The following is a 20,868-nucleotide window of genomic DNA, read 5'->3' as shown; positions in this document are numbered from 1 at the left end:
CAGAACGACACACTAGTCAAGCTAAATGTGTAAAAGCTTTCTGTCTGCAGACAGCTATGCTTTGTCCTGTGTTTGTATTTGTGTGTGTGTGTGTGTGTGTGTATGTGTGTGTGTGTGTGTGTGTGTGTGTGTGTGTGTGTGTGTGTGTGTGTGTGTGTGTGTGTGTAAGCTCCGCTCGGTCCTAGAAGCCAGCAGAAATTTCTACTGTGTTTCAACATCTGGCAAAAAAGACAGGAAGAGGGAATACAGTATAGAACACCTGTTTAGTCTCTCCTCCTTCCCTCCCTCCGTCCCTCCTTCCTCCCCTCTCCTCTGCGAAAGGAAGGTTGCATTGTAGCTACAGCTGAGAAGAGAAAGAGAGCGAGAAAGAGAGGAGAGGTTGCTGCAGCTGGGAGGAAGGTTCGAAGCAGCCAGTTCCTGTGTAGCTGAAGAGGAGTGTAGCTTGGTTCCACAGCTGCTCTCCGTATAATGATGCACCGCTCGGAGCTGGCGTTGTCTCTCCACAGAAGCGGAGGGATAGAGAGGAGGAATAGAACAGAGGGACCAATAGAAGAGAGGGCATGAATGGCTGCGGATGTACAGTTCTCACTGAGAGCTGATCTTTAGCCTTTCACTCGCGCACACAAGAGGGACCGCCGGAGAGAGGGAAAAAGAATGACGGAACAAAAGAAAGAAATAAAGAAGGCAGCGAAGAAAGGAAAGTGTGAAAGAATGAGGAAGAGAGAGAGAGCTCTGATTACTCTGCAGAACATTTCTTCAACGGGCGCCAGCTACTTTAGAAAAGCTCTTCCTCGTCTAAATGAAGAAGTGAGAGAGTGTGTTTGTGCATACGTTTGCGCGCGCGAGTGTGTGTGCGTGAAGTTTTGGTGCAGTGTTACATAAATAGATATGAGCCATGCAGATCTTGTTCTAGTAGCAACTTTAACAGGCAGAATAAAAAAAAAAAACGTTATTCCCTAAAACTCAGAGCTGTAGCACAGAGCTGTTGTGGAGACATTCTTGCAACAGGGAAGAGAGGGGGGGGGGGGAGAAGGGGGAAGAGGGAAAAAGAAAGAGTGATAGAGGGAACGAGAGAGAGAGAGAGGGAAAGTCACTTTTATGAGAGAGAAGTGGGACAAGATCAAAGAGAGAGACCAGATTCTCCTGGAGGTTTTCTGGGGATGAAGGGATGAGGGGAAAGGAGGAGGGAGGGAGGGAAGGATGGATGAGGGGAGAGGAGGGAGGGAGGGAGGGAGGGAGGGAGGAGGGAGGGATGAGGGGAGAGGAGGGAGGGAGGGAGGGATGGAGAGGAGGGAGGGAGGGAGGGAGGGAGGGAGGGAGGGAGGGGGGAGGGAGGGAGGGGGGAGGGAGGGGGGAGGGAGGGAAGGAGGTAGGGAGGGAAGGAGGGAGGGGAGAGGAGGAGGGACAGAAAGAAGTGGAGGTTTTGGGACTCGGGGATGGATGGAGGGATAGGATGAGGGAGGGAGGGAGGGAGGGAGGGAGGGGGACTATGAGGACAGGCTGTCTGCAGTACAGTCCTTGTCGTCAGATATGAGTGTACTTCTCCAGCTCTCTCCCTCTGTGCCTGCTGGCGCCTGGTGGGACCTCACTACACAACCTCGTCAGGACCAGAGATTACGCAACAAAGTGTGTGGGTGCGTGTGCATGAGTGTGTGTGTGTGTTTACACACCTTAGCTTGGCAGAATAAATGAGCTAGTACAGGGACAGGAAGCACATCACCTCGCCCACCCACCACCTGACTCCCCAACACCCCTGACTCTGACTGGCAAACAGCAGAGCCGGCAGAGAGAGAGAGAGAGAGAGAGAGAGAGAGAGAGAGAGAGAAGGAGAGATGTGTTGGAAAGAAAATGAGACGAGAGAGAAACAATTATACAGAGAGAAGTATGAAGAGAAATATTGGCGGAGAGCTAGAGCTGTTAGAGACTGGGAGAGATGCTGGGAGGGAAGGAGAGAAAGAGAGAGACACATGAAGAGAACAGGAAGAAGCCAGAGACAGAGAAAGAGGCGGAACAGAGACCGAGAGATTAGGCGTGTGATATGTTGTCCACAGGGATGTTATTAATATGGGCCATTATTCTCCTCAGTCACCCTGAGCAGTAAGTCCATAGGCTGCTCTCTGATTGAAGTGCTGTGTATTCAGAGTTCTCCTGTGTTTATGTGAGGTCATGGGAGAGACGAGAGACCGTAGTTGCCGTAGGAACGGCCTCTGTCTCACTCCTGTCTCTGCTCTGTGTCAGCGAACGCTAGCCCCTCTGTTGCTAAGCGGAGCCCCGGGGTCACACGGGGGAAGAAGTGGACCACTGTTTAAGGCTTTAAATGTTTACTAACATCTGATCCATCTGTTGTCCAACTGTTGTCCATCACCACCAAAACTGTGGGCTGGCTACTGTCTGGTTGCTGTCACTCCTGAAGACAGCTTAACAGCATGAGGGGCCCTCCCAGAGCTTTGACCAATACAATGTTCGACTGTTTATCGAAGAGTTATTACACTGTGTACAGTCGAACAGCCATGGAAATACAATAAAAACTCATGTTTTACACAAAGCTGGAGACGGGTAAACATTCTGTTGATGTTAACTTTTCGAACCAGCTCTCGTGAGCACACGAGGGGGCCACAGGGTCAAAGGTCAGTCATTTTCAGGTAGACAGACAGGTTTGTGCAGATAAAGGCATAAGGAGGAAGGTTTCTGCTAGACAAATAGTAGTGGATGGTTGGTGGATGGCCACCATGTCCCAACAAGGCTGCAACGTCAGCAAGGAGGTGGCGGAGTTATGTTTTGGGCCGGAATCATGGGGAGAGAGCTGGTAGGCCCCTTTAGGGTCCCTGAAAGTGTGAAAAATACCTCGGCAAAGTATTTAGAGTTTCTAACTGACCACTTTCTTCCATGGTACAAAAAGAAGAACCGTGCCTTCCGTAGCAAAATCATCTCCATGCTCTGGGAGGCTATTCTGACATCATGCCAAAGACATTCAAGCAGAAACTCTCAAGTTCAATTGATGCAAGGATTGTGACGGTGACATCAAAGAAGGGGTCCTATGTTAACATGTACCTGGCCCTGTTAAGATGGTTTTGATTGAAATAGCTTTTGATTTCCGTAAATATGACCTCCTAATGCTGCAAATTGACAACAAACAAATGACCATTTTCAGATCTTTACAACCTATAAAATGTTTTGAAACTCTGTTGTGCATAATAATTTGGAACAGTGCATTTTTAGTTAAAGAAAATACTGTTATCATTGGGAGTTCTGTTCGCTAAAATTTGAATTATACCCTAACAGTTGATGACTTGAAAATTATACTGACTGTCATTTGCATCGACTATATGGGAAAATCAGAGAAAGATATAATTTGCATAATAATTTGGAACGCGGTGTAGAACAGAATAGAACGGACACTTAAATTGAACAGAAATTCCATACACAACATCACGCAAGCATCAGAGCCATATAGTCTATCTCTCAGATCAGAGACACTGAGAGAAGAGTGTGTAAACACTCTCAGTGTTTAGGAAAATCAATTCAGTCCTTGTGTCAAGGGATTGTTTTGTTGGGAGCATGCTACAACATCCATGGAAATGGCAGCCTTTTCTCTCTCCCAGTGATTCTGCGTCCCAGGCTGCAAACCCCAGTCATGTAAACACTGTGACAAACCGGTGCGCGTTTACAATTGGCTTTGACACTTCCTTCACATTCCAGCAGGAGGAGGCTCATGCGTGACAGAGCTAGCGACGGTGAGAAAGCACAGACGGCACGCACACACACCGCCGGAGAGTGTGTGTCGGTGTGTGTGCGTGCACGAGTTTGTGTGAACTTCTGCGCAGTACATGCGGACGAGCAAACGTAGTGCACATATTTGACATTTAGTCATTTTAGCAGACGCTCTTATCCAGAGCGACTTACAGTAAGTACAGGGACATTCCCCCGAGGCAAGTAGGGTGAAGTGCCTTGCCCAAGGACACAACGTCATTTTGCACTGCCGGGAATCGAACCGGCGACCTTCTGATTAATAGCCTGAATACCTAACCGCTCAGCCACCTGACCCCCACATATGTGTGCGTGCACAGGCGTGTGTGTGTCAGAGTGTATGAGCTCAGACATAAACAGCCTCTGTGTGTGTGTGTGTGTGTTCCAGGTGACCAGAGTGCCAGTGGAGAGCTGTGGACAGTACACCTCCTGTAAGACCTGTCTGGGCTCAGGAGACCCGCACTGTGGCTGGTGTGTCCTGCACAACAAGTAAGTTTATCTATCCATTCATCTGAGCATCCATCTGCCCCTCCACCCATCCATCTGTCTACCCGGCTATCCATGCATCCATTGTTTCTGTGAAGAATAAGTGTTCATGTTTTGTTCCACGGTCGTAAGTAACCTTAACGGTGAACGATATCAGTCAGCTGTGTCTGTGATGTTGTGTACAGCCACAACCAATACTGTACAAAGCTGTCAATCAACCAACTCTGTACTCTGTATAAAAGACATGTCTATCAGCCAATACTGTACTCTGTAGAAAGACAAGTCTATACAGTACTCTGTAGAAAGACAAGTCTATACAGTACTCTGTAGAAAGACAAGTCTATCAGCCAATACTGCACTCTGTAGAAAGACAAGTCTATACAGTACTCTGTAGAAAGACAAGTCTATCAGCCAATACAGTACTCTGTAGAAAGACGTTTCTCCCACAACCAGTAAACAAAGGCTGCACCTGTTCACTGTGGTGCTGGAGAGCCGCGTCTCATATATCCAGTCCTGCTGGACCTCCACGAGGCTGACCTCTGTGGAGCCAGCTGGACTGACCCTGAGGATGGAGGGTCGAGCTGGAGGAAGCAGGCCGGTCCCAGCAGAGTGATGAATGGGGACGGGGTACGGAGCACCATCTGCAGGGCCGGGACACGGCCACGAGCTGGTCCGACTGGTTGCCACGGTGACATTTGATACTCAATCTAGCGAGGGAGATGGAGGTTCTGTTTCAAATCAGGGAGACCAGATGCTGCTGGAGACTGGGACACGCCACACACATACACACACACACACACATGTATATGCACACATTTCACAGAATAGCACATACGCACACATGCACGCACAGGACCATACATGTATGAACCTCTCATGACAGAGGTTCGGAGAGTGGGGCCGTGAAGGAGCAGGTGACAGCTGCCCCCAGATGTGGTGTTTCCTGCTGACCCCTGACCTCTGGGCTGCAGATGGTAGGGAGGCAGGAAGTGGTGGGACCGAGCTGGCGTTGAGCCAGACCTCCCCGCCCTCACCCCTCCCTCTCCCCTCCCTCTCCCCTCCCTCTCCCCTCCCTCACCCCTCCCTCTCCCTCTCCCCTCCTCCCTCCCCTGTCATCAGCCTCTGTGCTTTTTCGGTCAGATCCAATGTAGATGGATGGAGAGAGAGAGAGAGGTAGAGGGGCAGGAAGAGAGAGGAATAAAGGAACATGGCTGTGCTCTGTGTTGTGTCAGGGAGAGACTAGAGGTGTGAGCACACACATCCATGTGGCTCCACGTGTAGAATTATTGTATAACGTATTAAAGATGACATGATATTATGCAAATGTATGCATACTGTATATAATTTATACGCGTGTGCGCGTGTGGATGTGTCAGGGAGCTCCAGAGTGACAGGCCTGGTGCAGTGACAGGCCTGTGACAGGCAAGGCTGTGAGATAAGCAGAAGCCCAGTCAGACTGAAGGCAGAGCCGCTCCCCAGAGACCACAGCTCTGATCCAGCAGGGGGAATAAAGCCACGGGCTCCAGAAATAACACGCCATGCTGGGCTGCTTTCTCTAATCACTCACATGAAACGTCATCTAGACCTCACATGTGATGCGGTGGTGCTCAGACAGCAGCAGGAGGATCTTCTTCTTCGTGGTGGTGGGCTAACGAACTGCATTTTTGTGGGATTGTGAGCAGCGTTTCTAATGTTTAAAGAGCTTTGTGGTGTTTTATTTGTCGTTTCTATTTAAACAATGTCCTTCCATCTTGCTACCTTCCTTCCTGTCTTTCTTTCTTTCTTTCTTCCCTTCTTCCTTCCTTAATACTTCCTTCGAATTCATCCTCCGGTTTGATTCCCTGCATGGTGGACTGCAGAGGGTTCTTGGTCTGTTCTCCAGCTCTGCCCTTGACCAGCCTCTGCTGGAGATCCCATCTGCAGTCAGATGAAGGCATCATTGTTTTCCCTCCTCTGGACCTCCACCACAAAGAGGGCCCTTCCTTTTGGAAGTTTAAATGGCGACTAAATCTTTCCCTCTCTTTTCTTGTCCCTCCTTCATTCCTCAACACCTCCGTCACGATAACCATCTTTAATTAAGATCCCGGCCCCTGATTGGTGAAGCAATTAGCATAAGTTCACTGCAGCTGCTGGTTGGAGAACGTCGTTTGTTGTGCATATTAATGAGGCGGTCCCCCGAGCCTCCTGGTGACCTTGGTGCAGCCGGAGAACCGGGTCACCTGACTCGGAGGGATGGATGGAGGGATAAAGGAAATCTATGGCTTCTACGTTCCTTGGATTGACGGTCGTCACACCTCTTCTCTGGGGCTGTTATCTACGGAGATCCTTCATGGGGATGTGTTGTGTAGCTTTAGGGCTCAGCTAGTTTCCCAGCCACCTCCTATCTGTGTCTGAAGAGAGGGAGAGAGATGGTTAGGTGTTACTGGTGGAGGCTGTGACCTGCAGCTCTGGAAACCGTTTTGTCAGGCTTGTTGAATCTTAATATCCTGAGTTGGGTTGCCAGATCTGCTCTTCCCAGGGGAGGCTGGGTTGCCATGAGAGCTGGCTTTTCAGAAAATAACCCCCCCTCCTTTGCCAAACGTACTGTGGCTTTGTGAGGACAGGTTTTACCTGCTTCCTTCCCTTACACCTCCCTCTCTCTCTCCCTCATTCGCTCTCTATCTCTCTCCTCCCCCTCTCTCAATGTCACTCTCAATCTCTCTCTCACTCAATCTCTCCATTTCTCTCTCCCTCACTCTCTGTCTCTCTCTCTTCCCTCCACCCTTCCCTCTCTTCATCTCTCTCCCTTGTTCCTCTTGTTGTCTGTCTTTGTCTGCGGATCCCTCTGGGCTCCTTAGCCTCTAGCATCATGCTAGCCCGCTACTGAGGCTTGGGCCGGCCGCCACACAACAGCCCTAACTGCACCCTGGGAAATGGCTTGTGTCCATGGCAACGGCAGGGATAGGGGACATGTTGGCTGGTTGTTTGGCTGCAAGATTCACATTCAGAATCCATGTCAGTCATTTCCGTTTGCCCTGCTAGCACGTGTGTGTGGATGTTTGAGGTTGAGGGGCCGTGTGTGTGTATATGTATCTGTGTGTGTGTGTGTGTGTGTGTCTAGCGTGGGCCGCCTCCCTTTGAAAGCAGTGCTCGCTCCAGAAGCATCACTATTGTGGCGATAAAAGGCAAAGGCCATGCGGGGACGGCTCTCCAGCATACGCCAGCCTCCTGGTTATTAATACACGGCACCCGGCTACAACAACGAGGAAACACCTCAGTATTCATCTCAATGAGAGACTGAAAGACTAGCAGGAGAAATTGTGTATAATTATTAGGATAGATATAATCATAATTTTTACCGCCAATATAATTATTATGAGTACCACCACATGATATGACATTCTGCTTAGTATCTGCTCTTTGTTTTTCCTATGATTATGTAACTGTAAAGAATATGCAGCCTGTCAGTCATTCAAGAGACAATGGTACATTGGTTAACACTGGTGTATCAGAAGAGCGTGCGAGAAGCTATTCCTCCCCCCTCTTCCTGAGGAAAAGACATGTGATGAGTGTCGGGCCTATCAGTGCTCTCCCCTGTCTGCTGGGGCGTCGCCACCCTACAGTCAGAGTCAAATGGATGATTACCCCCTCCCCCTTTCTGCCCCTCCCCGCCCCCATATCAATTACTGATCTCATTGATCCCGCCTATGTGTCCCTGCACACATCAGTTAACCCCCCTCCCCCGCCTGTATTTAATGACATAATTATCATGACTGGGAGATTTACATGTGTTAGAGAAGCCTGCTCTCTTCCATCTGATATCACATGGGTCTGGTGAGTCACCGGGAGAAACGGAACGTTCCAGGTGTGTGTGTGTGTGTGCGCGCGCTGGCGTGTGTGAATGTGTCTGTGAGTGATGTCCTGTTTCAGAGGGCAGACGGTGACAGCAGCAGGTAGCAGGGGAGTGTTAGGCTGTCTTGGTGGTACCGTCACGCACACAGACACCAGGGCATCCAGCCGCTCACAGGAGAGGAGCCGTGGACTCACCATGAACTGGGAGCTGTTATTCAACTGGCTTCATTCTCATTCTCCCCGCCTCTCTCAGCCTCCTCCTAGGCTCGTCATCCGCTCCTTTCTTCTTCTGTCCTCATCCTTCTCTCTCTCTCTCTCTCTCTCTCTCTTCCTTTCCTCACCTCTCTCTACTGAGCCCATCAGAGCACAGCACAGACAGCAGTCCCTACATTTTTAATCCCACCCTTTCTCCCTCTCTCCTCTGCTCTTCTCGCTCTCTCTCTCTCTCTCTCTCTCTCTCTCTCTCTCTCTCTCTCTCTCTCTCTCTCTCTCTCTTCCGCTCTGTCCCGCTCTCTCCCCAGACATATGGCTGTAATTACAAGTAAACAAATCATTAATGGTGTTGTGCGTCTGCTCTGAAAACAGGCCTGTGAATCTCTCAGTTCTAATTCTAGTTTTTCTAGAATTAATCACAGGAACTATAGATGTTCCAAAGAAGATCATAAGAGATTCCAATATATCACATTTTGAAGGTTAATAAAATAGATGCTTAGAAAAGAAGGAGAGATGTTCTGAAATGGAATACTGTGCAGTATACCTCTACAGCTGTTAGCCTCCAACCTGTCCAACTGTTGACCCACAGAGACATGTGTAGCAGTGGTGCTGCTGTTAGGAGTGTTCACCAGCTGTCCACAGACAGAACATACACACACACACAAACACGGACCCATACACACACACTGTTTCATATACCTTTAGGCAGTACACAACAACCTCAAACAGGAATCTGCCAGACATCAAACCTGGTATCTTTTTGTGATTATGTCCTCACCATATGTGTGGTATGGTGTTATTGTAATGTGATTATCTCTGAGTCATCTTCCCTCCCATTCTAATCCGCTTCCTGTTTCCTGTTCCAGGTGCTCCAGACAGGAAGCTTGTGAGAAGTGGGCAGAGCCTCAGCATTTCAACGTGGAGTTGGAGCGATGTGTTGACATGAGCGTAACCCCTAACAACATGTCGGTGACCTCCAACCCCACACAGGTAACTGCACAACACACACTGCACCCAGTCAACAAGGTAACTAAACCTGGTCACCATGGTAACAGGATCCGGTCACAACAATAACAAAACCAGTAGCTACACCTTGAGAAGTTCAGAGACTGGAGACAGGTGGTGCATGTCAAACTTAACCTGACTGAAGATTAATTACATTAACCTTCTCTCACTTCTCTCTCTCGCTCTCTCTCTCTCTCCCCCCCCTCTGCCTATGTCTCTCTCTCTTCCGCTCTCTAGTTGAATGTGAAGGTGGTGAATGTTCCAGACCTGTCTGGAGGGGTGACCTGTGTGTTTGAGGAGCTAAGTGACACTCTTGGGGAGGTGCAGTCAGCAGGACAGGTCCTCTGTATGTCCCCCTCCCTCCGAGACCTGCCCCCCCACACACACACCTACGGTAAGGATTGTACACACACACACACACACACCTACGGTAAGGATTGTACACACACACACACACCTACGGTAAGGATTGTACACACACACACACACCTACGGTAAGGATTGTACACACACACACACACCTACGGTAAAGACAGCATTGACATTGAGACTGAATCTTCCCTTTGACATTGTTTTGTAAGCCCATACCTTCCTCTTACCATATATGGTGTTGCTGTTGCATGTGAGCGAGCACTGAGGCCCAGAGGTCTTCCTGGAGCGTGTACGAGTGTGGTCCACGCTAATGTTTTAGTTAGAGAAGTAGAACAAAACACCGTGCTGCCGGTAGCTGGTGCAGCAGCCTGGAGAAAGCAGCGTCACATTATTTTCCATTAACGTCAATTATAGAGCCGTCCTCTGCTCTGTCCACTAGCCAGGCTAACACTAACACCGGCGCAATTATCCCAGAGGAGAACACACCGGGGTAATACACCCTGCTGATAGGTGGTGTCTTCATGAGAGAGGGAAGAGAGAGAAGGAGAGTCAGCCGAAGAGGCAGAGATTGGGGAAGAGGGATAGGAAGCAGGGGGCGGGGGGGGGGGGTCCATCTATTGTAGAGGTTGTGTGTTTTAGGAGGGGGTGTGAGTGCTCTTCACATGTAATGGACTAGCTGAATGAAAGGCCAGAACAATCAAAAGCTCTTACCAACACATCTCTGAATCAGATCTGGGAAGACAATTATCCACCTGGACGAGGAGAAGGGAGGGATGAATAAAGACATGAATAGAGGGATGAATGGACGGAACTGTAATTAAATTACTGCCTTGCCTGACTGTGTGTGTGTGTGCGTGCGCGCGTGTTTTTTTCCCAGGTGACAAGCGCATTGTGAAGCTATCACTGAAGTCCAAGGAGACGGGACACAAGTTCATCACCACTGACTTTATCTATTACAACTGCAGTGTTCTCCAATCGTAAGTACCCTACCTACCCACCTACCTACCTACCCACCTACCTACCCACCTACCTTCCCACCTTCCTACCTACCTACCCACCCACCCACCCACGTACCCACCTACCTACCTACCCACCCACCAACATACTGATCTTCCTTCCTACCAACCTACCTTCATATCTATCAACCTACCTAGGTTGTATTACTATCTGTCTACCAGAGATAACTAGTATCTGTCTACCAGAGTGGATTGGAGTGGAAAGGAAATTTCTATTACAGGTCAAATGAACAGATTACTGTGTATCTTACATGTAGCAGGTTACAAAGGTCTGACTCTCCCAGTCTCAAAGTCTCCATCGCTGAATAACAAGCTGAAGAGAAGTTGTTCTGCATGGGGCTTAAATGAATACGCTTGTTATGTGGGAGAATAATCTGGCAGCCTAGTCAACTGGCAGCCCGTGCTAACTCACACACACACTCACACACACTCACACACAAACACACACACAAACACAACAATCAATCCTCTGGTGGGAGGAAGCGGGGCAACATAATCCGAGTGGGGGGGAGGGGGGTGGCGGTGGTGATGGGGGGACTCGCCAGTTGCCATGGCAACCCCGGGGTAGAGCATAGCTAGCGCTTGCCATCACGGCGGCAGCCTGCCTGAAGCCTGGGCCAGATCTCACTCTCTCCCCTTTCTCTCCCCCCTGAACATCCCCTTCTCTCCCCCTTCTACACCCATCTCCCCCACACTTGCCTTTCAGTATTATTCTCTTTCTATCCCGTCTCTTTTTTTCAGGCCATTTTTATGTTTCCCTGTCTCTCTCGTTCTACCTTTTCTCTACCTCCACCTCTCCACTCAGATAACAAGCACCTGTGAAAGGGCTCTCCCTCAGTGCTACAGCTAGTTGATTATACCCTAGCTTAATGCTAGTGTAGAGGCTAGCCGCGGCTAGCTCTGAATACACTAATGGATTGACGGTAAAGCTAGCAGGTGCTAGCTGTTTTACGTGAAGGTTTAAGCAAGCAGGAGCTCTGATTATAGCTGTTAATTGTATTTTTTTCAGTAAGGAGCCTGTGTAGGAGGGAAAGGACAAACATGAAGAGGTCTGTGGGATGTCTTTTAGCACTGCGCTCCCTCTCCCTCTCTCTCTCAGCTCCCTTAATGCCCTCCTGTCTCTGTCATTTACCTGTCAGTCAATATTTTTCATACACTCGCACATACATGCACACACACACAAAGTGTGTCGATCTACAGTGCAGCCCAGACCAATACTGGCTTAACTTCCAGTAGTGTTGGACTGTGGTAGATTCATTCTCTCTTATGTGTGTTTGTGTGTGTGTCTGTGTGTGTGTGGGTGTGTCTCTGTGTGTGTGTGTGTGTGTGTGTGTGTGTGTGTGTGTGTGTGTGTGTGTGTGTGTGTGTGTGTGTGTGTGTGTGTGTGGTTCTGGTTTGGCTCTAGCTGGGTGTTTCAGTGAAATGAGCCCAGAGTGAATTGATGAGGTTTCCAGTCCTGACACAGCATATTGAATCTAGGAGCCCCTCTCACACACAAACACTCACTCTAGCATCCCTGGATGCCAGTATGTAGAAGGCAGACCTGTAAACTGTGTCTGTATGTCTCTTGCTTTTACTGTCTCTCTCTTTTTCTCTCTTTTTCTCTCTTTTTCTCTCTTTTTTTCTCTCTCTCTCTCTCTCTCTCTCTCTCTCTCTCTCTCTCTCTCTCTCTCTCTCTCTCTCTCTCTCACACACACACATGCACACACACTATAAACCTTAGGGAGAAGAGTGTGATCAGTATGGGTAGGGCTGTGCCCATGCTGCAGGCCAGCAACCCCCCTCCCCTCCCGTTTTCCCACTTATCTCTCCCTCTCTTCCCCCTCTTTCTCTTTCTTTCTTTTCTTTCTCAATTTTTTCTCTCCATCTCCACTTCTCTCTGCTTTGAATACTACACAGGGTTGGAGGACGAGGGCTGAGTCCGAATGAGGAGAGAGAGAGAAGGACACAGCGAGGGTCAGAATGAGAGGGATGTGGGGGGGGTCAGAATGAGAGGAGAGCAGGAGGAGGGGAATGTGGGTTAGAATGAGAGGAGAGCAGGAGGAGGGGAATGTGGGTTAGAATGAGATGATGAGGTGCAGAGAAGGGGGCAGAGAGAGGTTGAGTCTGGACAGGGGTTAGAATGAGATAGAACACACACACACACACACAGGGGACGATACACGCATACACACAATCCCTTGGCAGAGTGTCTAGCATAAGAACTCACAAAACCAACCTCAATGCGTGGTCTCAATGCGTAGTTCAAATATTTGAAATACTAAGGTGCACTTGATTCGACTTCTGAGCCACAACAGAGACATTTAAATAGTCCCGGAGTTAAACAGTCTTAATGTAATGCAAGCTAAATGAAGCACATCTTAATTACAGCAGACATCTGAAGTACGTGTTTCAGCCCAGTCTCCTCACAGAGAGCTCTCCTCACAGCTGGCCGCTACGGACAACACGATAACAAGTCTGTCTAATGACCATCTCTCCTAGCCTTTTACATTTGAACCAGTGTATGACATCAATAGCTTCCTCACAGCAGCTAGTGCATAGCTAGCTAGCAATGTGTTTTAGATTCTGATCTGGTTTCTGGTTGGAATCCGATATAGACACCAGCTCTTCACGGTCTGATAGTGTTTGTAAATGGTGTTGATTGTTGACCGTGTTGGTGTTTGTGTGGTTGTGTCCCAGGTGCACATCGTGTGTGAGCAGCCCGTTCCCCTGTAACTGGTGTAAATACAGACACATCTGCACCAACAACCTGGCAGAGTGCTCCTTCCAGGAGGGCAGGGTCAGCGGCATGGAGGTGAGGCGCCACACACACACACATATATACAGACACACACACAGGCACAAACACACATACACATACACACACACACATACACATATATATACAGACACACACACAGGCACACACACACACACACACACACACACACACACATACACATACACACACACACATACACATATATATATACAGACACACACACAGGCACACACACATATATATATATACAGACACACACACAGGCACACACATATATACAGACACACACACACACACACTCTTGCTGACAAGCTGTGGCACTAACAGCAGGCTATGGGGTGCCTGGGGTTCTCTGTGTTATGTTGCATTGTGATGTGTTGTGTTTCCATGCTGTATTTAGTTGTTTTTTATGAGAGTCTCCATCAGTGTGCGTCCTTGTCTGTCTGAGGGACACCGAGCAGGGAGGCCATCCCTCTCCTCTCTCTAAATGATGGCTTAGTGACAGCAACTGACAGAAAAGTCATTTTCTCCCACAAAAGACAGAATCTCATAATGGAGTTTGCATCAATCCTTCTGCCCCCCCCCCCCCCCCTCTCTCTCTCTCTCTCTCTCTCTCTCTCTCTCTCTCTCTCTCCCTCTCTCTCTGTAACACATTGATTACACAGTTGAGTAAGCTCCAGAGCAGGGTGGATGAGGAGCTAGGAGGCAGGCAGGATTGTGCAGGGTGTTACTCACAGCTCCTAACCTGCTTCTACTGTTACACACACAATAGAAGAAGACATGATATGCTCCTATCCTAGGATGCTGCTTTGTGGGCTGTATGGATGTAATCTTACATCCATACAGCTTTGCACTCACTGGTTCAGTCTGCTAACTCTGTGGGAGGAACTGAGGGATCTCTCAATATTCTCTCAATAGTCTGTGGTTTTCCCAGGAAGTCATGGAGGAATAGAGGATGATGGGTCCATGGAAGAGGACAATAGTTATTGGATAGATCACAGTAAAGGACAAACGCGATAGGCTAACATAGGTAATAGCAACTTAATCAGGGCTGAGCCTCCAGCTACCCGCCCCAACACCTCCACTCGGTGAAAGACGCAGGGATGACTGAAGGGAAAGAGGAGGGATGGAGGGCTAGGAGGAGGAGAGAGGAAGAGAGAGGAGCAGCGCCCCTTTTGTAACTGAGGGGGAGGAAGCACGCACCCCTCGGCTTTTGGCCCATTTTAATTTTACACTTAACTGAACATCAAAGAGATGCCTTATCGGAGCCTATCAGACCCTGCCAGGGGGGGGGAGCCCGTTACCAACCCCCCTCCCTCCCCCCTCCTCCCTTCTCCTCCCCCTCCCTGCCTCCCTGCTCCCGGCACCAGGCCTGACAATCTCCTTATCTCCCCCCCCCCCCCCCAAAAAAAAAGGAATTACTCAGCGAAAAGGAGTGAGTCATACTCATGTTGATACTGGAGGGGAAGGGAGGAGTGAAGGAGTGTGGTGGGGTGATAGAGAGAGGAGCGGCAGGGGGCGAGCGAGATGAGAAACGAGAGGGAGATGACAGAGGGACTTAGAGAAAGAGAGAGGTGGAAGAGAAGGAGCGATTCAAGTTCCGACGGGCTAACTGACGTTCTCAAACGTCAGAGCTGATACCGTGAGCAGACATCTGTTAGATGTGGTCGTGGGGGCTCTAACCTGTTCATACAGATGTGTGTGTGTGTTCAGGGGTGTGTAGCCCGTAAAGTGTTCAGTGGAGTGTGTCTCATCTTCAGTCTTGTGCTCCAGTGTGAGTTGGCTCTGGGTGAGAGAGGTGCTTCAGAAAAACAACAAGGACTCTCTCTCCAAACACACACAGACGCAGCCATGCAGGCAGCTCTAGCTGTGTGTGTGTGTGTGTGTGTGTGCCAAGCTAGGGAGTGAGATAGAGGGTTTTGAATGCATCCCCTCAGGCCTCTCCAAGGACATGGCAGCTCCTGGTCTATAATCCAGAACACACTCGCACACATATCCCCGCGTACACACTTCCATCCATCTCTCCCTCGCCCCAGCCCCAGCCCAGAAGTGTGTGTGCGAGGCAGAGATATGAGAGGATCACAGCACCAGCTGAGCTCCATCCAGACTGACAGAGACCAGGGCAGCAGCTCCACATCTGGCACCGCCATGCCCAGACTGTACAGCACCAGCCACACCACCGCCATGCCCAGACTGTACAGCACCAGCCACACCACCAACCACAGACAAACTCAACCAACCACAGACACACTCAACCAACCACAGACACACTCAACCAACCACAGACACACTCACACCCTGGAAGAATGCAACAAGTAGAAACAGACAAAGAAAGACACCCAACACTCTGAAATATTTCATTTTTAAGAGAAAGTTGACATTTACTGTTCTGGAGGAGTACAGTGTCCTTGTCTTCCTTGAGGGTTTAGATTGGTTGAGGGGCAGTTCTGCGGGCGTATGTGAAGCCCTCTGTGACATTGCTTGTAAAAAGGGCTATACAAATACATTATGATTTGATGAAAAAAAAGAGATTGGAAGACACCGTGGATAAACTCGGTGGCTTTCTGTTAAACAGCGTTGTACAGTCGAGTTTATTGGAGATGTCGGTGGAGAGTTGTGTCTTGGGTGTGCTGGACTGTGCAGGATGGCAGCGGTGCTCCTGGAGCTGAGAGCAGTGACTGATGTTATGGTTATGAGTCCTGACGCAGAGTGTGTGTCAACTAGTTAGCTAGTTAGCTACTCCCTCGTCACTGCCATTACGGCGGAAACTAGACTCCCCCCTAGGACCTGCACACACACACACACACACACACACAGACGCACATATACACACGCACAGACAACACATGCACGTTCTCACACACTGACTGTCTGCTCCTGAGAAAAGAGAAGAATGTTTTTGTTCGGAGGGATTTAGGAAGAGGATGTTATGATAGTTTGATATATGATCTGGATTCAAAACAACACTCCAAAAATGGGGTCTTGCACATTGAGCTGTGTAGGCAGGTCATTGTCAACACACACACATACACAGGCACATATTACAGCTCAAAGACAGTTTATTCTCTCATTGGCCATTTCCCAGAAGCCTGTGCGAGATCAAACAGCGTTTCTTCCCCCCCCACCACCCCGCTCCGCGTTCCTCTCGGCAGCACACCGCGGTGGGACGGCTCTTCATTAGCGAGCGACGGCCGGTAATTAATGGTGGTGTGAGTGACAGAGGAGGCATTAGCCCCGTAGGAAGTCGGGCCGCAGACTCGCTGCCCAGTGGTGGTCGGCGAATCGCAGGATCAGGATCCCAGAGAGACAGGAAGTGGCACAGTGTGCATCTGTCACCAGAAGCCCATTACCCTGCTGGGCCCAGCGGAGCTCCCCCCCTCCCCCCCCCTCCTCTCCCCTGCCTCACCCTCCTGCCCCCCCCTCTCCCTTCGGCCTCTGAAAACCGAGTGGGCCATTACTCACTGTGTAACCAGAGGCCTTGTACAGACCAAGGCACAATTCACACACACACACACACACCACCAACACACACGTACACACTCATATCCCCCCCAGTCCCCTTCCTCCTCCCTGTCTTCACAGGCAGCAGGATTGATAAGCTATCTTGTTTGTACGTTAACAACACTTTAAACGACAAACAGTAAGATGCCATCAGTTCCCCTGGGAACACAGTGGTGGAAGTCCCTCTGGCTTCAAACCCCCCCCCAGGTTGTTACGAGACAGGCCCCTCTCTGGTCCCCAGTAGGCCCCTCTCTGGTCCCCAGTAGGCCCCTCTCTGGTTCCCAGTAGACCCCTCTCTGGTTCCCAGTAGGCCCCTCTCTGGTTCCCAGTAGGCCCCTCTCTGGTCCCCAGTAGGCCCCTCTCTGGTTCCCAGTAGGCCCCTCTCTGGTCCCCAGTAGGCCCCTCTCTGGTCCCCAGTAGGCCCCTCTCTGGTTCCCAGTAGGCCCCTCTCTGGTCCCCAGTAGGCCCCTCTCTGGTTCCCAGTAGGCCCCTCTCTGGTCCCCAGTAGGCCCCTCTCTGGTCCCCAGTAGGCCCCTCTCCACCTGTCCTCTGGCTTGCCGGCTCCACATTCCCAAGATGGTGGCCGTTCCTACTGGGTAAACTTCCTCGCCAACGCCTAATAGTTCAGTACGGAACACTGACTGTGTTTGCAAGAATTTCCTGGTTTACTTATGGTCTAATAACGCTCTCAGCTATCTAGCTTTACCAAACATGGAGCTGGATGGCAGGGAATACGGCAGACCACAGCTAGCAGCCGTTAAGTGGAGCAGCTCTCCGAAGATCTGGAGGTGTTTCTCACTGCAGGCGGAGGAGACGAACCTGTCTCATGGATTAGAGAGAAGGGAGACCGGCAATGGGATTAGGAGGGAGAAGAAAGGAGAGATGGAGGAGGAGAAGGAACAGTGACTAAGCACGGGGCGGGGGGGGGGGGGGGGGAGGAGCATAGAAGCATGCTGCAGCCTCTTTCTGCTGGTGTGAGAGAAGGAGAGACATGGAGAGAGGGAGGAGGGAGGAGAGTTCAGCTGCCACTCAGGCTATTCAGTTACTCTGCCACACAGGGCTCAGTTTCTCCCTCTATATTATGTGACTCATATGCCTGTGTGCGTGCGTGCATGTGCATTTATGTGTAGCGTGTGTGTGTGTGTGTGTGTGTGTGTGTGTGTGTGTGTGTGTGTGTGTGTGTGTGGTTAGGCATTAGTCCATCTCTTAGCTCTGGATGGCCCATATTTGGAGCGTGTGGAGGTGTGTTTTCACCTGAGCTGTAGAAGTACTCAGGGAGACGAGCTGCTAGTTTGGTGCTTTTATAATGTGCCCACTTCAATGATTGAACAAGGTAAAAAACCCATTAGGGCTTCATCATGGTCCTCTTACCTAAAAAATACTGTGGTGTGTGTGTGTGTGTGTCTGTCCTGTCTGTCTGTCTGTCTGTGTATGAGGTGGCTTGGTCTTTTGAAATGATCATGTTATAAATATTTATTGGGTGTGCTCAAGCCTTCGGCGAGAGCACAACCTTTGTTCTCTCACATATATATTATTATTATTCTTTTTGCCCCCCTAAAACTCAGTCAATATTTGGCCTACATAGACAACCTAGGTGTCAAAAGTTTCGTCTTGGTAGCGATTGAGTTGCTTCTATTGGGATTTACGTTCCGTTGCATGGTTTAGGCTCAAGTTACGTTTTTGTGGCGAAAAGTGAAGCTAACGGTGGCTAATTTGCTAGCCACAGTCACTGACGTTACTAACGTCACTACGTCACGAAAACACGCGTGACTACCTTTGGCAGAACATTCGTTTCGCATCTGTTAAATTGGGGGATAGCTAGGCTAACTATAGCTTTACTGCAAGGCAGCTGCAGAAACGCCACAAGCAAAGAGGCCAGGGTGATAACTATTTACTCATTTTACTTTGTGATATGACACACAATTGTGATGTGTAATGTACAATATAAGCTGATATTATTAAGGAAGTACATCTACTTTCGGAAACAGTAGTCTACTATTTCACTGAAGTATTAGCATCATGACATTAGCCTGTGTTAGCTGTGGTTTCAAACCAGTGTACTGTAGCTCACTGCAACGCTGTAGCCTACGCGAGACACTACACAAACATCTACACAACTGTTTAGGAAGTCAAACGGCGACAGAACATGTTCGGCACTCCCCTTACTTAAATCAAAAGTCTATCTAACTACTAACCTGAACTTCATTGCCACAGCCTAAACGTTGTCAATCTGTTCATGAAAATAATTTATTTCAGCCTAAACCGTACAACGGAACGTTAAATCCAATTCAACCAACGCAATCGCTACCAAGACGAACACAGCAGTAGTCTAGTACTGTACCGTAGTAGTACAATTTACCGGGGCAGCTTCTCCACATAGGGCTATATTGCATTTTGCGTTGTTACTGACTGATCGCTACCAGTGAGCTTTTTATGAATGAGCGATTTTCCACTAAATAAATGTCAAGCTTATTTACGTTTTGGGGGGCATATTTTCAGTTAGCAGATGGTACTGTTTGAATCGCGATTCCATCTTCTACTGCCGGGTAACGTCGTAGAATAATCTTCAAAGGGGGTTCTTTATTAATGAATGAATGCAATGAGTAGGCTAAATGCCTGAAAATATCACGAGAAGGGAAAAACTTAAAATGACGTTTAAGTCATAGAGATTAGGTCAATTTTTACACCGGTCTGCCAAATTTATTCGTTTTGATTCAACGATGAGGCAGCCTCTTTCAGGGGAAATGAGAAGACATCTATTTCATTCTACACTTCACTCGTATTTTCAGTTGTAAATGAGCAGCAAAAAAAAAAAAGCTTGTAATCTTTATAAATAATAAGTATGCATTTTTATATAAAATATACAGAAATATCAGTTGTAAAAATGTCATTCAAAAACGGACCCCTGTGCAACCGACGCAAGCAAGCACACCCTACAATTTCCCCAGCAATTGTACCCTCTCTAGTTTTAAAATGCAACTCCTTGGAGAAACCTGATTTCTGGTCACTGAATGCCGTGGTCCTTCTCAGCTGTGCAGAGAAGCACATGTTTCGACCTATCCAATTACCTTCGAGGAAAGGTTACCTCAAGCCAATGATGAGAGATGCATATGGAGGACATATACCCCTGCTTCTAGCATTCTCTCAGCTCACTCCAATCAGCACTCTATCAAGATACAGTTAACCGAACACACAGTCACACACACAGCCCATCTTTGTAAATAAGAATGGGGTCTTTATTGTCCAACATGCAAAAGTAATCCTTCCATTCTCCCTAGCAACAGATGCACTGGGTCTGATGTGAGTGGCTTATTTCAGGATACGGATCTCTCTCGCTCTTTGTCTGGTCATGAAGCTGTTCCATAGCTCTCATTGAAACACATGTACACAAACACACACACACTCACACAATTACTTAGCTCTCCTCATGGCACAGTGTGGTAGAGCTATTACAACCGAGCTAGCCAAGATTGCTAGTCCAATTGTATTTATAGATGGCTGTTGCCAGGGAATGATTTTTATCCTGCTTTACTTTTTGTACCTCAAACTTCCTCCTGTGCCTGTGCAGCTCTGTGATTCTCTGTGTCTGTCGTTTACAGTAAAGGGAGATGTTTAACACTTAAACCAACCATTAGTGCCACTGGTAAAGGTTAGGTTAAGTTTCCAGTTAAGGTTTGATGAGCAAAACTTCACTGGTGTCTTACTTGTGAAGCAGGTGCGGTATTTACAGTGTACTGCAGTGAGGCATTATTGGGGGATATCAGTGAGTGTAGTTGGAGATCCAGGTGCCTGTTGCCAGGCCAGCGATGAGAACTGTGCAAAGTCATTCATCACTGCAGGGAGGCTAACAGGCCTTCTGTTCCGGAGATTATTCAATCGTGCTGATAAATTGTATTCATATTCCAGTATGAACACACACACACACTCAAACACATA

At 48.8% G+C, this 20,868-nt stretch overlaps 1 protein-coding gene across 1 annotated transcript in view; it reads left to right on the top strand.

Moving 5' to 3' along the window:
• The first annotated feature begins 2,729 nt into the window (after positions 1 to 2,729).
• plxna3 (plexin A3) overlaps positions 2,730 to 20,868 on the top strand; it is a 42,187-nt gene continuing 24,048 nt past the window's right edge. The window contains 6 exon segments of the mRNA XM_062460532.1: positions 2,730 to 2,762; positions 4,136 to 4,236; positions 9,144 to 9,267; positions 9,520 to 9,676; positions 10,532 to 10,631; positions 13,350 to 13,464. Coding sequence (XP_062316516.1) covers positions 2,730 to 2,762; positions 4,136 to 4,236; positions 9,144 to 9,267; positions 9,520 to 9,676; positions 10,532 to 10,631; positions 13,350 to 13,464 — 630 coding nt within the window.

Source organism: Osmerus eperlanus, chromosome 4 (assembly GCF_963692335.1).
Source record: "Osmerus eperlanus chromosome 4, fOsmEpe2.1, whole genome shotgun sequence".
NCBI classification, from domain to species: domain Eukaryota; kingdom Metazoa; phylum Chordata; class Actinopteri; order Osmeriformes; family Osmeridae; genus Osmerus; species Osmerus eperlanus.
Note: the sequence above shows the minus strand (reverse complement) of the source record. Positions and strands in the feature narration are given on the sequence as shown.